This window comes from Acomys russatus, chromosome 16 (genome assembly GCF_903995435.1).
Source record: "Acomys russatus chromosome 16, mAcoRus1.1, whole genome shotgun sequence".
Classification (NCBI taxonomy): domain Eukaryota; kingdom Metazoa; phylum Chordata; class Mammalia; order Rodentia; family Muridae; genus Acomys; species Acomys russatus.
The window spans coordinates 2,636,405-2,653,618 of record NC_067152.1 but is presented as its reverse complement, the minus strand read 5'-3'; the positions used below and the strand labels follow the sequence as shown (position 1 = coordinate 2,653,618).

The window sequence follows — 17,214 nt, the reverse complement described above, 5'->3', positions numbered from 1 at the left end:
CTGGAATTCATTTTTTTCTAATAAAAAAAAAAGATTTATTTATTGTGTATACAGTGTTCTGCCTGCCTGCCAGAAGAGGGCACCACATCTCATTATAGATGGTTATAAACTACCACGTGGTTGCTGGAAATTGAACTCAGGACCTTTTTAAGAGCAGCTAGTGCTCTTAACCACTGAGCCATCTCTCCAGCCCTGGAACTCATCTTTTATATAGCCTGTTACTAGTTTATATACAAACAAGTAGTTTTCTTGAAATACAGGAAAACTATATTGCAAAAACAGCCATATAGTCCTTTAAAAAAAAAAAAATTAAGTTTCAGGTTAAGTAGTGGTGGCACAGGCCCTTAAACCAACACTCGGAGAGCATAGGCAGAGATGTTTGTGAGTTCAAGGCCAACCTGGTTTACAGAGCAAGTTCTGGGACAGCCAGGGCTACAGAGAAATCTTGTCTCAAAAACCACCCCCTAAAAGTTTTAAATCACGTAAGAGTACTCAAAAAACAACTTATAAAATCAGATACACTAAACTTTCACTTAGCATACCAGACTTAAGTCAGATATTTAATACCTTCTAGAGGTGGAACTGTAGGTCAGAGGTAGAGCATGTGTTAGGATGCACGTGGCCCTGGGCTCCCCAGTACAAGAGGCCAGAAGAAATAACATATTCTCCTAGCCAAGCTATTCAACACTGAAAGGTCATGTGCTTTTGCTTTTATTCCCCAGTGCCTTGCCTGTGTTCAGCCGGCACTCTACCACTTAGTTAACTCAAACCCTGATTCTACTTTAAAACAAAGTCTGGCTAATTGCAAAGACGTCTGTTCTCCTGCCTCTCACCTCCTACTGGGCTGGTCCGTGAGCTCTAGTGGTCTGCTTCAGACATTTTTAAATGAAAAGTGGGAAGAGGCTGAAGAGTTGGCTCAGTAGTTAAGAACATTCGTTCTTGCAGATGTCCCAAGTTTGACTCCCAGCACACTCACGGCCATGGCTCACAAGTCAGTCCAATTCCAGGGGATTCAATATCCTTTTCTGACTTCTGCAGGCACCAGGCATGCATGTGGCACAGAGACATACTCGAAGGCAAAAACATTCACACAGAAAATGAAAGCAGTTCTTTTAAAAAGCGAAAAGAAGGCCTATGAGAACGCTCAGGTAAGGCACCCGCCGTCACGCCTGAGCACCTAAGTTCAATCTCCAGGACCTACACGGGGGAAAGACCGTTTCCCACTGGCTGTTCTTTGACCTCCATACATGTGCCACAGCATATGCTGATGCACACAACACACATATACATAGTAGCCCATGCCTTTAATCCCAGCACTCAGGAAGCAGCAGGTGCAGGTGGATCTCTGAGTTCAAGGCCAGCCTGATCTACACAGTGATTTCCAGGACAGTCAGCTATATTGTGAGACGTCTTTCAAAAAACCAAAATGACATCCTGGCACAGTGCCAAACACCTGTAACCCCAGCACTTGAGAGGCAGAGGTGGGTGGGATCATTGTGAGTTCAAAGCCAGCCTGGTCTACAAAGTGAGTCCAGAACAGCCAAGGATACACAGAGAAACCCTGGGATGGGGGGAGAACCACACATACAAACCAATTTTAAAATGAACAGAATGCATGAAGAACACCCACAGTAGTAAAAGTCACTTCAAATAACTGTGATTTATCAAGTCATGGTATGCCCAGATGTGTAAGACAAATGAACAAGCACAATACTATGGGAAAAAAAAAAAAAAAATCCAGCCAGGCGGTAGTGGCACCTTTAATCCCAGCACTCGGGAGGCAGAGGCAGGTGGATCCCTGTGAGTTCAAGGACACCCTGGTCTACAATGAGTCCAGGACAGCCAAGGCTACATAGGGAAACCTTGTCTCGGAAAGAAAGAAACAAACAAACAAGGAAGGAAGGAAAGATCCAATGCACAAAAAGAACGTCTCTTTATTTTGGAGGGAAGCGAGAGAGTGTCTTGTAACCAAGAATTCACTACATGTAGCAGAAGCTGGCCTTAATCTCCAAATTCTCCTGTTTTGTCCTCGGAAGCACTGGGGTTGGAGTATACCGCCCATCTTGTTAAGAGCATCCATCCCTTGTAAGCAAAGCCAGGGGCAGGGGCATGACTGTGAACACACTGAATTTCAGCAACTTGAGAGGCACAGAAGTCCTCTTTGTGAGTTCCGGTCAACATAGTGAGACCAAGTCTCTGAATGAACGCACGCACGCACGCACGCACGCACGCACGCCTCTGTCCTTCCCTAACTAGCACAGTATGTTCTTAGAAATGGTCTTTTAAACAGCTCTCAAGTCAATGACTCAGAACAGATGCATTTTTGGTGTTTCAGTATTTGGAGTCACCCAAGTGACCATGAAAGGGGGGGAAAACTCAACAAGCTACACCACACATAATGAATTTTTTTTTTTTTTTTAATTTTTAAATTATTTTCAGGGCTGGAGAGATGGCTCAGAGGTTAAGAGCACTGGCTGCTCTTCCATAGGTCCTGAGTTCAATTCCCAGCAACCACATGGTGGCTCACAACCATCTATAATGAGATCAGGTGCCCTCTTCTGGCAGGCAGAACAGTGTATCTAAATAAATCTTTAAAAATAAATAAATAAATAAATAAATAATTTTCTTTTTATTTGTTATGTATATGGGTGTTCTGGCTGCATGTATGTCTCTGTACCACATGTGTGTCTGGTGCCGGAGGAGGTCATGGGATGCCCTGGAATTGGCAGTTGCAGGTGGTTGTAAGCTGCCACTTAGGTGCTGGGAATTGACCCCAGGTACCCTGGAAGGACAACCAGTGCTCTTTACCACTAAGCCATCTCTCCAGCCCCCTCTTTTTTTTTTTAATTTATCTTTTTTTGATTTTTCAAGACAGGGTTTCTCTGTGTAGCTTTGGTTGTCCTGGACTCGCTTTGTAGACCAGGCTGGCCTCGAACTCACAGAGATCCACCAGCCTCTGCCTCCCAAGGAGTGCTGGGATTAAAAGCGTGCGTCACCACCGCCTGGCTTTTTTTTTTTTTTTTTTTTAAACGATAGAGTCTATGTAACTCTGGTGGGCCCAGAACTCAGAGATCTGCCTGCATCTGCCTCCTGAGTGCTGGGACTGAAGATATATGCCACCACACCTGGCTAATTTTGTCTTTTTCAAACAGGGTTTCATAACACAGGCTAGCCTGGAGCTTCAGGTCCTCCTGCCTTGTCTTGTAAGTGTAATGTAAGGAATGTGCCACCACACTAACCCCACTGAGGCAATCTGGGCAGGATGAAGATTAGGAAAAGACAAAACCAGAACCACCACATAAGCCAAATATTACAATTGTTGACCCCTCTGATCCCAGAAAATAAAAGACACTCCTTTTTGGACCACCAAACTCAGCTGCTTGGGAGGCTGAGGTAAGATGGCAATGGCAAGTTCAAGGCCACCCTAGGCAACTTAGTGAAACCCTGTCTCAAAATAGAGCTGGCTAGATATAGTACCATGGTAGATCACTTGTCTAGTATTAGTATGCATAAGGCTCTCAGTACAATCTCCAGCAATGCCCTCTTAACTTTTCTATACTGTGTTTTACTTTTCTTTCTTTCTTTCTTTTTTTTTTTTTTTTTTTTTGGTTTTTCGAGACAGGGTCTCCCTGTGTAGCCTTGGCTGTCCTAGACTCACTTTGTAGACCAGGCTGGCTTCAAACTCACATCAATCCACCTGCCTCTGCCTCCCAAGTGCTGGGATTAAAGGCGTGCGCCACCATCGCCAGGCTTTATACTGTGTTTTAAATGTATGAAAGTTATAATAATTTGTTTGACCATGCTAACTTGGTTAATACAGCTAAAAGCATACCAAAAAAAAAACTTTGTTGGACTACTGACTTGTTAAACGATTACTAAACTAGGCTGGGTGTGGTAGCGTACTCCCAAGCACTGTTAGGCAGAGCCAAGAGGATAGAGTCTGAGGCCAGTCTGATCTATATAGTTAGTTCTAAGATAGCCAGGGCTCTTGAGAGACTACTAAACTTAAAAGTGAATAGTCCTAGCCTCAAGCCTTAATATTTCCTATATAAGCCCCCATTTGGTTCTGTTCTTGAAACATAGTATCTCACCTCTTCCAAGACCATTAAGTAATCTACAGAAATTGATTTCTATTCCCTATGGGGAAGAGTAAAAGATACAGCATGCAATGCAGCGGGACGTGGTGCCGTATGCCTTTAATCCCAGCACTTGGGAGGCTGAGGCAGGAGGATCGCTCTGAGTTTGAGGCCAACCTGGTCTACGAAGTGTGTCGAGGAAGGCTACACAGAGAAACCTTGTCTCAAAAACAAACAAACAAAAAAGATACAGCATGCAAAATACAAGATAAACCTAGGACAGTAGCAAGGAGGGTCAGTTAAAAGGCCAACATTTACCTGTAAGCACCCAAAAACTCAGGATTCCCCGGCTTTCTTTCACCAAACCTGATGCTTTATTTACATAGTGATTAGGACCATAGATCTACTTGTTACACTAACAAAACTGAATTGCCACACTTAGTGGGGGTGATCACGTTTTCTGGCTGCCTTCCTCCTCTCTTTCTACTGATACAGTCCTTATGCCAAATCACAGGAGTGCCTCCAGTCCTGCAGAGTCTGAAGGGGACGCAATCAACAGTCACCCTGTGGCTTATCTAGCCTTATGCTCAATAACCAACAATGCCAGGCTTTAGTCAAAAACCCTCGTCACTCAAATCCCAAGTATGATTTAAAATTAATTTGTCATTTATCTGGAAACTACAACCATATAAGCTTGCAAATCCTTTTTAAAATGACTTTTAGAAACAAACCAAAAGCTGCCACAGGACCAAACTGGCATTCAAGGAAAAGAGTCTGACTTAACTTTTGAAACATAAGTGGCTTAGCCGGGCGTGGTGGCGCACGCCTGTAATCCCAGCACTCGGGAGGCAGAGGCAGGCGGATCGCTGTGAGTTCGAGGTCAGCCTGGTCTACAAAGTGAGTTCAGGATGGCCAAGGCTACACAGAGAAACCCTGTCTCGAAAAAACAAAAAAAACAAAAAACAAAAAACAAAAAAGAAAGAAAGAAAGAAAGAAAAATAAGTGGCTTAACTAATTTGGAAAAAAATCTGAGGGGTAACAATTGCAAGGATGTCTCACCCCACCCTACTCCACTCCTCAAACAGTAAAATCACAGGAACCAGTCTTAGCTGGCAGGCCTTTAGCCCCAGCACTAGGGGGGCAGAGACAGGAGGAGCTCTGTGAGTTCAAAGCAGGGGGTCTCCACAGTTTCAGGACAGCCACAGGTAGAGTGAGACCTTGCCTCAAAAAACAAATACATCAATCACAGGAACCATGTAAGTGACTTCTCACTTTGTAAATACTAATTTGATGAAATGTTGCCCTAAGTCAAGAAATCTAGCTACAAAATTAGGGGAAAGGAAGACTAGAATATGCAGCCGACTAGACAAACACAATAAATATTTCAACGAAATTCCCAAAGACTAAATTCAAGTTAGCTAAGGATTTAACTAAGTGAGAGCGCTGACCTACCACGTACAAGGAATTGAGTTCCATCACTCAGGGCTCAGGGGGACGTCAAATGAACACTATTAAAATGTGTACATAAAACTATTTATTTCAAGTGGGTAAAACAGGGCTGAGGTGTAGTCCAGTATTTGAGCACATGCCTTGCAAGCACGCAAGCTTGGGTTCCAGCCCCGGTCACGTAACGATAAATTCATAAAACAGAAAAAAAAAAAGAAAAACTAGGATCTCCTACATTCCTAATTTAAAATCCCCACGCCTCAACTGAGTACTCCAAATAGGTAAAGACCGCCCCCCCCTCCCGGAGCCAAGGAAGACATTCCAAACTTGGGTTGTCAACCAAAAAGAGTGTTACTCAACATTTATTTGATTTAACTAATTTTCCAACAGGTCATAATGCTGTGAAGAGTAAAGTCATTTTTACAGACTGGGTAGTCTGAGGCACGGGCACTCGCAAAGGGCAATCAGTACTGAAGAGTCTTGGCATGCCTGGTCTCCTGTATTCTATTCTATCCATCAGAACTCGATGCTTGTGAAGGTGGGGGGGGTGGGGTTGGGTGGGGGAACCTCACGAACTTTGGCACATCCTGGGTAAGAGCAAAGGGGTTATGAATGAGACTCTGCACCTCCCCGAGAAAAAGGCGAGGCTGAAAAGCGCCCCCCCCTCAAAAAAAAAAAAAAAAAAAAAACGTTCAACCCCAAGGTGTGCCTGCCTATGGGAAGAAATCCAATCGCCGCATCTCAGCCTGCCTCCACCCAGAGGACGATCTGCAGTGATTTCCACACACCCCACCCTCACCAAAGACTACTCCCCACCACCGGCCCGGAGAGGCCGTCCGCTCCCGAGGCTTCTCCTTTGTGAGGCTTCCACAGCCGCCGCCCCACACTGGGCCTCCGGGGAAAAGCCACCGCCCCCACCCGCCATATTTCCCTGAAAAGGCGCCCGCGCTACCAGCTCCCAGAGATTCCGCCCTCAACCGAGCGACCGGTGCCGCTTCTCGCATCACCCCTCACCCACCCAATCGCCCTCCATATCCCGCCGCGATCCCGACCGAGAGCTCCCGTGGGGACTGCGCGCCGGGAGACGGCACCCGCCATCTCCTCCTCCTCCTCCTCCACCACCTCCTCCTCCTCCTCCCCTTCCCCCGCCCGGGGACTCGCCCTCCCCCTCCAGCCGCCATTTTACAACCACCTCCTCCACCCTCCACCCCGGGCCTTGCAGGCTGGCGAACGTCTGCAAAGCTAAGGACACCGGAGGGGTCAAACTCCCGGGCCCGGAGACTCCCACGGCTCCGCGGGCCTGCGGGCCATCTCCTGCTTCCCGACCCACGTCCCAAGCCTGGCTCGGAGACCATGCCGCCATTTTGTCTCCGGTTCCCGGCCTCTGTGGGCGGCGGCGCGGCGGCGGCGGGCGGCGGAGGGTCCGAGACTTCCAGCCCCGCGACGTCCCCCCGACTCACCGTCGTATCGCTCGGCCTGCTCTGCCAGCTTCGCCTGGTACACCAGATCCTCCCGATCATCCATAGCGGCAGCGGCTCCGGCAGGGTCTGCGCGACGGATGGAAGCGGATAGCGTCTCCGACTCTCTCAGCTTCTCGCTCCGCGTCCGAGCAGTAAAAATGGCGGCGCCTCAATCCGGGACTTCCGCCTGCGCACGCGGACAACTGCTCAGCTCTATGGCAACCGCTCCCTGGCAACTGGCGGGGACGTGGGGGGGGGGGGAGTAGGGGAGGGGGGGGCGGACCCGGGAGTTCGGCGCCAGAAAAGGCTGGAACCAGCGCGACGGACGCCCCTCCTCCTCCTCCTCCTCCTCCTCCGGCGGCTCAGCGCCGAGGCGGGAACTGCGGCTTCCACCGAGCCTGGCTGGCTCAGCTGGAGGCGTTGTCGGGCTGGACCGCCCGAGCGGAGTGAGACCGGAGCCTGTGCGGCGACCACGGGTTCTTGGAACGCCAGGCCTTGCTCCATCGGCTCAGCCCTGCACTGTGCACCCTTGCACGTTTTTTCCTTATCCATACTCCTTTTCCAGGTCTCTTTTAGCCCCTAGGCAAAGAATTGACCGGTGAAAAAGGGAGAGCTCGAGTTTTCAGGTGTCATCTCTCTTGCTCACACACTGTGGGCATTTTCTTGTCCTGTTCATCTGTATTTTCTCTCTTTGGACCTTCAAAGACAGGACTTTTGTTAAAAAGTCTCTAGTCTTGCCTCGCGTGTTGGGGCATGCCTTGAATCCCAGCACTAAGGAGGCAGAGGCAGGCGGATCCACAAAGCAAAGCCGAGGTGGTTTTTTGGGGGGGTTTGTTTGGTTTGGGGGGGGTTGGTTGGTTGGTTTTTCGAGACAGGATTTCTCTGCATATCCCTGGCCATCCTGGACTCACTTTGTAGACCAGGCTGGCCTGGAACTCACAGGGATCCACCAGCCTCTGCCTCCTGAGTGACGGGATTAAAGACGTGCGCCATCACTGCCCAGCCGATAATCATATTTTGACACAAAGGGTGAGCAAAGAAGTAAACGTGGGTGACTGGGCCTTTCCGGGTCACCCGATTTCAGGACCCTCTACTCAGCTTTTTGCAGTCACATTCTCTCTTGGACTTTGGCCTGGAATTTAGAATGATAGAGGAACAGTGGATGGGCAAACTCTAAGTCAAGACAGGCAAACACATTTACAACCTGTGTGCCTTAGCTTAGATAACGGACAATGGCAACTACCCTCTTTGCATCCTTTTTTTTGGGGGGGGGGGTTTCGAGACAGGGTTTCTCTGTGTAGCCTTGGCCATCCTGGACTCACTTTGTAGACCAGGCTGGGCTCGACCTCTTTGCATCCTTTACTGGTCAACAGACAACCGTGAAACAAACACCTGAAAAAGCAGGAAAGGAGTTGGGGTGGGTTGGGGGGGGGGGGGACCTGGAAACATGAATTCAGTTTTGACCCTGCCAGCAAGATGGAACTTGTTCCTGAGATGGCTGGACCCAGAAAACTGTCTCTTAACATTATCATATTGCAAAATACAAGCAAAAGCTAATCGATGATAGTCTCTGGTCAGAGAGGAAAGGACGGACAGGAATAGCATCTCAGAGGCCACAAGACTTTGTAGGTGATCAGCTGTGGGGAATAAAGCAAAACCTGACTTTCCATGGCCCCACCCTGTCAGAGGAATAAATAAACAACAGTACCCCCAGCATAGCAGAAACAGCCCCGAATATGGTAGCTCGCTCCTTACAATCCCAGCCCTGAGAGGCTGAGGCAGGAGCATTGAGCTTGGAGCCAGCCTTGTTGACATAGTTTCCGGTTCCAGGCCAGCCTGGGTAAGAGAGTAAGACTATCTAAAAAGCAAACAGGAAGGCCAGAGAGGGTGGTCCACATGGGAGGCAGAGGCAGGTGGATCTCTGAGTGCCAGGCCAACCTAGTCTACAGGCTGAGTTCCAGGCCAGCTGGTCTACACTGTGAGACCCTGTCTCAAAAAATACACACAGACACATACCGAATGATAAAACAATCCAGGAAGAGTTGGCTGATAGGATACAGAGGAAAAACCTGAGTTCCGTTTAGGACACGATGGTTCTGAGGTTCCCCAAGAATTATGTAGGCAGAATAGCATAGCATGAAGTTGAAAAAGGAAACGGGTAGACCTGGTATGGTGGTGCATACCTGTAACCCAGCACTGAGGACACTGAGCCAAGAGGATTGGGAGCTCAAGGCCACCCTCAGCTACACATCAAAGGCAACCCTGCCTGGTGTTAGTATATTGTATCTCTTAGGCAACTGTTTCATTTGCGGCAATCAGGTGGTTTGGTTTTTTTGTTTTGTTTTTTTTAAGATTTATTTACTGTAATTGTGCACATAGGGGTTTACCCGTCTGTAGGTCTATATATCATGTGTGTGTCTGGTGCCCTGGGAGACAGAAGAGAGCGTCCTGGATGCCCAGGAGCTGGAATTCACAGATGATTGTGAGCCACCACGTGTGTGCTGTGAACCGTGAACGAACCCCGGCTTCTCTGCAAGAGCAATCAGAGCTCTGACTTGCTAAGATGTCTCTCCATTCCCTGTCATTAGTTTTTAAAAGTCAGGTGGAAAAACCTGGCACTGCTTCGAGGCTGCTCTTACTGTACATTACCCACTTCAGACCACGAGGTCGGTGGAGACTTCACAACCTATTGTAAATCCTTTAGGGTAATCACTGCATAATTTACCTACTTAAGGGGCTGGAGAGATGGCCCAGAGGTTAAGAGCACTGGCTGCTCTTCCAGAGGTCCTGAGTTCAATTCCCAGCAACCACAGGGTGGCTGACACCCATCTATAATGTGATCTGATGACCTCTTCTGGCCTGCAGGCGTACATGCAGACAGAGCACTGTATACATAATAATAAATAAATAAAAATATTTTTAGGGGGCTGGAGAGATGGCTCAGTGGTTAAGAGCACTGCCTGCTCTTCCAAAGGACCCAGGGTTCAATTCCCAGCACCCACATGGCAGGTCACAACTGTCTGTAACTCCAAGATCTGATACTCTCATACTAAGGCACATTAAAATTAAATAAAATATTTTAAAAATATTTTTTAAATTTACATACTTAAGTATGTAACTCAGATTTACTTAATAGACACAAAAGCTGTGGCTATAGCTCAGTAAAGTTCTTGCCTAGTATGTCAAATTGACACAAAGTATAGTCATCTGAGAGGAGGGAACCTCAGTTAAGAAAATGCCTCCATAAGATCCAGCTGCAGACAAGTGATTGATGGGAGAGGTACCACCATCGCTGAACTGGCGGTTCTGGGTTCTACAAGAAAGCAGAGAGTAAACCAGTAAGCACCACCCTCCATGGCCTCTGCCTCAGCTCCTGGTTCCAGGTTCCTGCCCTGTGTGAGTTCCTTTAATGATGAACTGTGATGTGGAAGCATAAAGCAACTACGCCCTCCTTCCCCAAGTTTCTTTGGTCGTATTTTCATCACTGCAATAGTAACCTTGGGTGAGTGAGACACCTAGCGTGCACAAAGCCCTGGGCTCCATCTACTGTCATATAGGATAGCCATTAGTTAAGCCCACTTTGGAGTCAGAGGCAGGTGGATTTTTATAAATCTGAGGCTAGCCTGGTGTATATGGCCAGTTCCTGGCCAGTCAGAGCTACACAGTAAGAGCCTGTCTCAAAACAAAAACAAATCACCCATGGTGGTATAGGCTGTGATCCCACACTCTGGAAGTAGAGATTAGAAAGTAAGAAGTTCAAGATGGCTCAGCTGTTAAGAAGCACTTACTTCTGGGCTGGAGAGATGGCTCAGAGGTTAAGAGCACTGACTGCTCCAGAGGTCCTGAGTTCAATTCCCAGCAATCACATGGTGGCTCACAACCATCTATAATGTCATCAAATGCCCTCTTCTGGCCTGCAAGTGTACATGCAGATAGAGCACTGTACTAATAATAAAGAAATAAATCTTTTAAAAAAAAAAGAAGTTCAGCTGGGCGTGGTGGCGCACGCCTTTAATCCCAGCATTTGGGAGGCAGAGGCAGGTGGATCGCTGTGAGTTCAAGGCCAGCCTGGTCTACAAAGTGAGTCTAGGACAGGCAAGGCTACACAGAGAAACCTTGTCTCGAAAAAAAAAAAAAAAAAAAAAAAAAAAAAAAAAAAAAAAAAGATCATCACTGTCTGATCCACGGAACAGCAGTGACTCCACAGCCACCAAAGGCCCATACTGAGAGGTCCAAAACACACTGCTGTTGTTCCCCAGAGAGAAGGAAATCCTGTCATGTGGATCGTCCATGCCCTCCTGCCGCAGGACCATGGGTCCACACTCCAGTGAGCCCTCAGGGACCCTGGGCTGCTGCTCCTGCCACCACTGCTTTTCGGGTTGCAGCCTGGTGCAGTGTGGGCCAAGGAGATGATGGCGTTCTTTGGGTCAAGCCCAAGCGAGGACAAGAAGCTGAGCTGGGCCAACATCAATGGTTTCTGTGAGCAACTCAACGAAGACTTTGAGAGGCCTCCACTTGCCACCTGCTTGATGGCCCACATGATCCAGTACCCCACAGGAGTAGGAAGCCATCCAGGCCTTGACAGCCAGCAACAATCTTCCGAATTGAATGGGGAGCAGGAGAGCTGGCCCTGAGGACACAGAAGCAGGAGAGCTGGCCCTGGCCTGATGACAAGAGAGCAGGCCCTGATCCAGGGCTCTGAGTTGACCTCACCCCAAACATCTACCCCATATATGACCTGCTGGAACACATGAAGGGGCCAGACCTGCAGATTCAAAGATTAAGAATCTCCTTGACGGGGGCTGGAGAGATGGCTCAGTGGTTAAGAGCACTGCCTGCTCTTTGAAAGGACCCGGGTTCAATTCCTAGCACCCACATGACAGCTCACAACTGTCTGTAACTCCAAGATCTGACACCCTCACACCAACACACATAAATTAAAAAATTAAATAAAAAATTAAATTTAAAAAAAAAAAAAAAAAAAAAAAAAAAGAATCTCCTTGACAGTCGGCAACAACTGGATATCCGATAGCAGTCCCAGTGAGGATCCAGTAAAGATAATGTAAGCCTCCAACCAGACCCATGACTCATAGCAATGAACATTTGAAAGTAAACATAAATGGCCAAAGGCTATACTGCATGACACACTACAGCTTCTGTGACAAGATTTTTTGTTTGTTTTATTTTACTAGGAGGAGGAGAGGGATTTTGGTACATGACATGTAAATCATAGACATTCAATAAAAGTCTCCTAAGTCATCAGGGCAGGGCCGGCTCTCCTGCCTAGGTAGCATAAGATCCTGTCTCTAAAAACAAAAACAAAAATAAATTAGGGGCTGGTGAAATGGCTCAGCAGATAGAGGTGTGCTCACCACCAAGTATCAGGATGGAATTCAATCCTTGGGACCCATAATACGGGAGAAAGCCAACTCACAAAAGCTGCCCTCTGACCTCCACATGCACACAAGACACATGTCTGTACATACATACAAATAAACAGACAAATGTGGTAGTGATGTGTTTCAATACAGGGTCCCTTGGCTGGACTGGAACTTGTTCTGTAGACCAGGCTGGCCTTGAGCTCAGAGATCCACCTGCCTCTGCCTCCCAAGTGGGATTAAAGGTGTGTGCAACCATCACCTCAAAAAACAAAAACAAAACAAAAACAAAAAAATAGGAAAAGGGGTACATCAGTGAGAGCTCAGTCAAATGCCTCTTAAGCCTGAGGACCTGAACCCAATCTCTCAGAACCCAGAGAAAAAAAATCTAGCATGATGTTTTCCACCTGTAACTCAGTACTGGGGAGATGGGAACAGGGGTCCCTGAGAGTTGCTGGCCAGCCAGCTCAGCCTACTTGGCAAAATCTTGGCTTATAAGAAACCATGTTCTAGGCTGGAGAGATGGTTCAGAGGTTAAGCTGCTCTTCCAAAGGTCCTGAGTTCAATTCCTAGCAACGACATGGTGGCTCACAACCATTTATAATGAGATCTGGTGCCCTCTTCTGGTGTGCATGTGCAGGTGTACACACAAGCAGAAGCAAGCAGAATATTGTATGTATAATAATAAGTAAATAAATCTTTTTAAAAAATAAGTAAAAAGAAAAAGAAAAGAGACCATGTTCTAAAAAAACTACAAGGCACCTAAGGAAAGACAGCTGAGGTTGTCCTGTGGCCTACACACACACACACACACAGACACACCATGCACACACAGTTTATTGCCAGCATTGTGTTTGTGTGTGTGTGTAAGTGTATGCTTTCCCTACATTATTTTTTTTTTGAGACAGGGCTTCCCTGTGTAGGCCTGGTTGTTCTGGACTCACTTTGTAGACCAGGCTGGCCTCAAACTCCTCCTGCCTCTCAAGTGCTGGGATTAAAGACATGAGCCACCACACCCGGCTTAAATTAGGTTTTATCTGCCTAGACCTACTCCTGGAAACTTCTAGCCTCCTTAGAATCTTAATCTAGGCCTAGGATGTTTTCAGCCTCTGAGACTCTGCTAAATAAACTCACCCTTTCTTCCTTTCTTCTTTCTGAACTCTGGATGGCTGGTTCAACTCTGTCTCGAGAAAAAAAAAAAAAAAAAGGATGTTCTGGTTCAAGTCTACAATATCTACTGGGTAGTAGTGGGGCACGCCTCTCACTCCGCACTCAGAGTCAGGCTGATCTCTGAGTTCAAAGCCAGCCTGGCATTCAGAGTAAGTTCTAGGACAGCCAGAGCCACACAGAGAAACCCTGTCTCAAAAGAAAAAAAAAAAAAAAAAACCTCACTCTCTTCCCCCCTCTCTCTATCCCACTCTCCCTCTTCTTCTTCTTCCTCTGTCTCTGTCTCTCTCTGGGGCACCCCTACCCCCTTTTCTTCTCCCCCCACGCTCATCTAATAAACTTCTCTACAACATTAAAAAGAAAAAACAAAACCGACAACAACAAAAACAGACTCTAGAAGCAGCATTTAGGACATAGAGGGAGGAAGATAAAGAATTCAAGACCACCAGGTGCCATGGCGCACGCCTGTAATCCCAGCACTTGGGAGGCAGAGGCAGGCAGATCTCTGTGAGTTCGAGGCCAGCCTGGTCTACAAAGTGAGTCCAGGACAGCCAGAGCTACACAGAGAAACTCTATCTCAGAAAAACACAAACAAAACAAAACAAAATATTCAGGACCATCCTTGGCCTGTACAGTAAGTTTGGAGACAGCCCGAGCACCATGGAACCATCTCTCAAAAAAAGAAAGCAAAGGCTTGTGGGATAGATCAGCAGGGAAAGGCCCCTGTTGGCATGTCTACTTATCTAGGTTTGATCCCTGGGACCCATCAGATGGAAGGAGAGAGCAGAGAGAGAGAGAGAGAGAGAGCGCTCTGCGAAGTCTGTGCATATGATCACACATGTGCCTCCATACACATAACTGTAACAGCATGGTGGTGCAGGCCTTTAATCTTAGCACTTCTCCTTTTCTTTCTTTCTTTCTTTCTTTTTTTTTTTTTTTAAGACATGTTTTCTATGTTTTCTCTGTGTAGTCCTAGCTGCCCTGGAATTGCTTTGTAGACCAGGCTGTCCTTGAATTCACAAAAGATCCCCCTGCCTCTGCTTCCCAAGTGCTGGGGTTAAAGGCATGCGCCACCACACCCAGCTCAAAAAAATTTTCTTTTTAATTTAAAAATTCTTGGGGCTGGGCACAGTAACGCACATCTGTAAACCCAGCACTTGGGAGGCAGAAGCAGGCAGATCTCTATGAGTTCAGGGCCAGCCTGGTCTGCAAAGTGAGTCCAGGACAGCCAGGGCTACATAGAGAAACCCTGTTCTGAAAAACCTAAATAAATAAATAAATAAAATTAATTTAATTAAAGTTCTTGGGAAGGCTCAAGAGATAACTCAGTGGCTAAGAGTACTGGCTACTCTTCCAAAGGACAAGAGTTCAGTTCCCAGCACTGATACAATAGCTCACTACCATCCACAACTCCAGTTTCAGGGATCCAAGAGTGCCCTCTTCGGGCTGGAGAGATGGCTCAGCGGTTAAGAGCACTGCCTGCTCTTCCAAAGGACCCGGGGTTCAATTCCCAGCACCCACATGGCAGCTCACAAGTGTCTGTAACTTCAAAATCTGACACCCTCACACCAACATATATAAATTAAAATTACATAAAAATATTGAAAAAAGAAAAAAAGAATGTCTATGGTTAAAAAAAAAAAAAAAAGAATGCCCTCTTCTGGTCTCCTAGGGCACCAGGCACGCAGGTGTGCAAAAGACATACACACAGGCAAAACACCCACGTACATAAAATAAAAATCTTGGGCTGGAATTGGTGGCTCATGCCTTTAATCCCAACACTCAGGAAGCAAAAAAAAAAATCTCAGATCCATGCAAGACATCTCATTGGGCAAGGAGCCTAGAGACCTCACGGTGGGAGAAACTGACTCCCGCAAGTGTTAAAGTGCTCTGTCTGTCTGTCTGTCTCTCTCTCTCTCTCTCTCTCTCTCTCACACACACAGACTCACACAGATAAATGTAATTTTTTTTCAAGACAGGGTCTCTCTGTGTAGCCTTGGGTGCCCTGGACTCACTTTGTACACCACGCTGGCCTCAAACTCACAGTGATCCACCTAGCCTCTGCCTCCCGAGTGCTGGGATTAAAGGCGTGCGCCACCATACCCGGCTTGATAAATGTAATTTAAAAATAATCTTGTCAGGAGTGTAGCACATGCCTGTGATGCAAACATTGAGGAAGAAGAAGAGCATAGAGTCGGAGGCAATAAATAGAATCCTCGTTCTCAACCTTCCTAATGCTGTGACCCTTTAATACAGTTCCTCATGTGGTGGTGACCCCCAACCATAAAAATTATTTTCATTGCTACTTCATAACTATAAATCATGCTACTGTTATGAGTTAATGACAATATCTGTGTTTTCCAATGGTCTATGTGACTCCCAAAGGGGTCAAGATGCACAAGTTGAGAACCTCCATTTATTTATTCATCAATAGATGAAGAAAAAAGAAAGTTGGAGGTCAACCTGGCCGACATGGGGAAATCTGTGTTGGTGTGTTATGGCAGGGTCTCACTATGCAGCCCCAACTGCTCTGGAGTTCACGATGTAAACTAGGCTGGCCTCAAACTCAGAGATTCCCTCTGCCTCTCTCTCCTGAGTGTTAGGGCTGGTTAAAGATGTGACAAAAACAAATCTTTTTATTTTATTTGTTTTTGTTTTGTTTTGTTTTTGAGACAGGGTTTCTCTGTGTAGCCTTGGTTGTCTTCGACTCACTTTGTAGACCAGGCTGGCCTCGAACTCACAAAGATCCACCTGCCTCTGCCTCCTGAGTGCTGAGATTAAAGGTGTGTGCCACCACCCCAGCCCTGGAAAGCTTTATTTAAACAACGAAGCCAGGTATGGTGCCCCAGTGTGTACTCCCAGCATTCTGTGGCTGCCACAGGATGAGCTACAGTTTGAGGCTAGTTTGAACTAATCCTAACCAGGACCCACATAAAATTCTTTTTTAAAATAGAGCTTGGGGCATAGTTTAATAAAATAATGCTTATTGGCACACACAGGGTCCTGGGTTCAATCCTCAGGAAAGCAATGTGCTTTTGGTTCTTTGAGTAAGATGCATTCTCAGGGCCTGGCACTCAGGAGGCACAGGCAAGAGGATCTCTGTGAGTTCGAGGCCAGCCTGGTCTACAAAGTGAATTCCAGAGCTAGAGCCACATAGTGAGATCCTACCTAAAAAAAAAAAAAAAAGATAGACAAGTATTACCTCTAATCCTAGCACCTGAGAAACAGACACAGGGGCCTGTTCCAAATACAAGAATAGTCTGGTTTATACAGCAAGCCCATGACAGCCACCACAGAACCAGGCTGTGTCTAAAGGTAAAAAACAAACAAAAAAACTAAGCCAGGCTTGGTGGTACACAAAAGCCCTATCCAGGTTCTTCCTCTCGGCTTCCAGGGCTGCATGGCCCGGTTAGTCCTCTCCCAGAAATTTTTTTGTTTTGTTTTGTTTTGTTTTTGAGACAGGGTCTCTCTGTGTAGCCTTGGCTGTCCTGGACTCACTTTGTAGACCAGGCTGGCCTCGAGCTCACAGCGATCCACCTGCCTCTGCCTCCCAAGTGCTGGGATTACAGGCGTGCGCCACCGCGCCCGGCTTCTCTCCCAGAATTTGAAGGTGATAAACGTGGTTTGTTTTGAGCCTGAAAGTTGGTGGCAATTAGTTACAGCAGCAATAGGAAAATCTTACAAAGT

General features: G+C 46.9%; 1 protein-coding gene across 2 annotated transcripts in view; it reads right to left on the bottom strand.

The window, feature by feature from the left end:
- Positions 1–7,174, bottom strand: part of Ywhae (tyrosine 3-monooxygenase/tryptophan 5-monooxygenase activation protein epsilon) — a 33,516-nt gene extending 26,342 nt beyond the window's left edge. For both annotated transcript variants that reach the window (XM_051157978.1, XM_051157977.1), the window contains exon 1: positions 6,983–7,174. In XM_051157978.1, the coding sequence (XP_051013935.1) occupies positions 6,983–7,046 (64 nt within the window). In that variant the 5' untranslated portion in view covers positions 7,047–7,174. The remainder of the gene's footprint in view (positions 1–6,982) is intronic.
- Between the last annotated feature and the right edge of the window lie 10,040 nt (positions 7,175–17,214).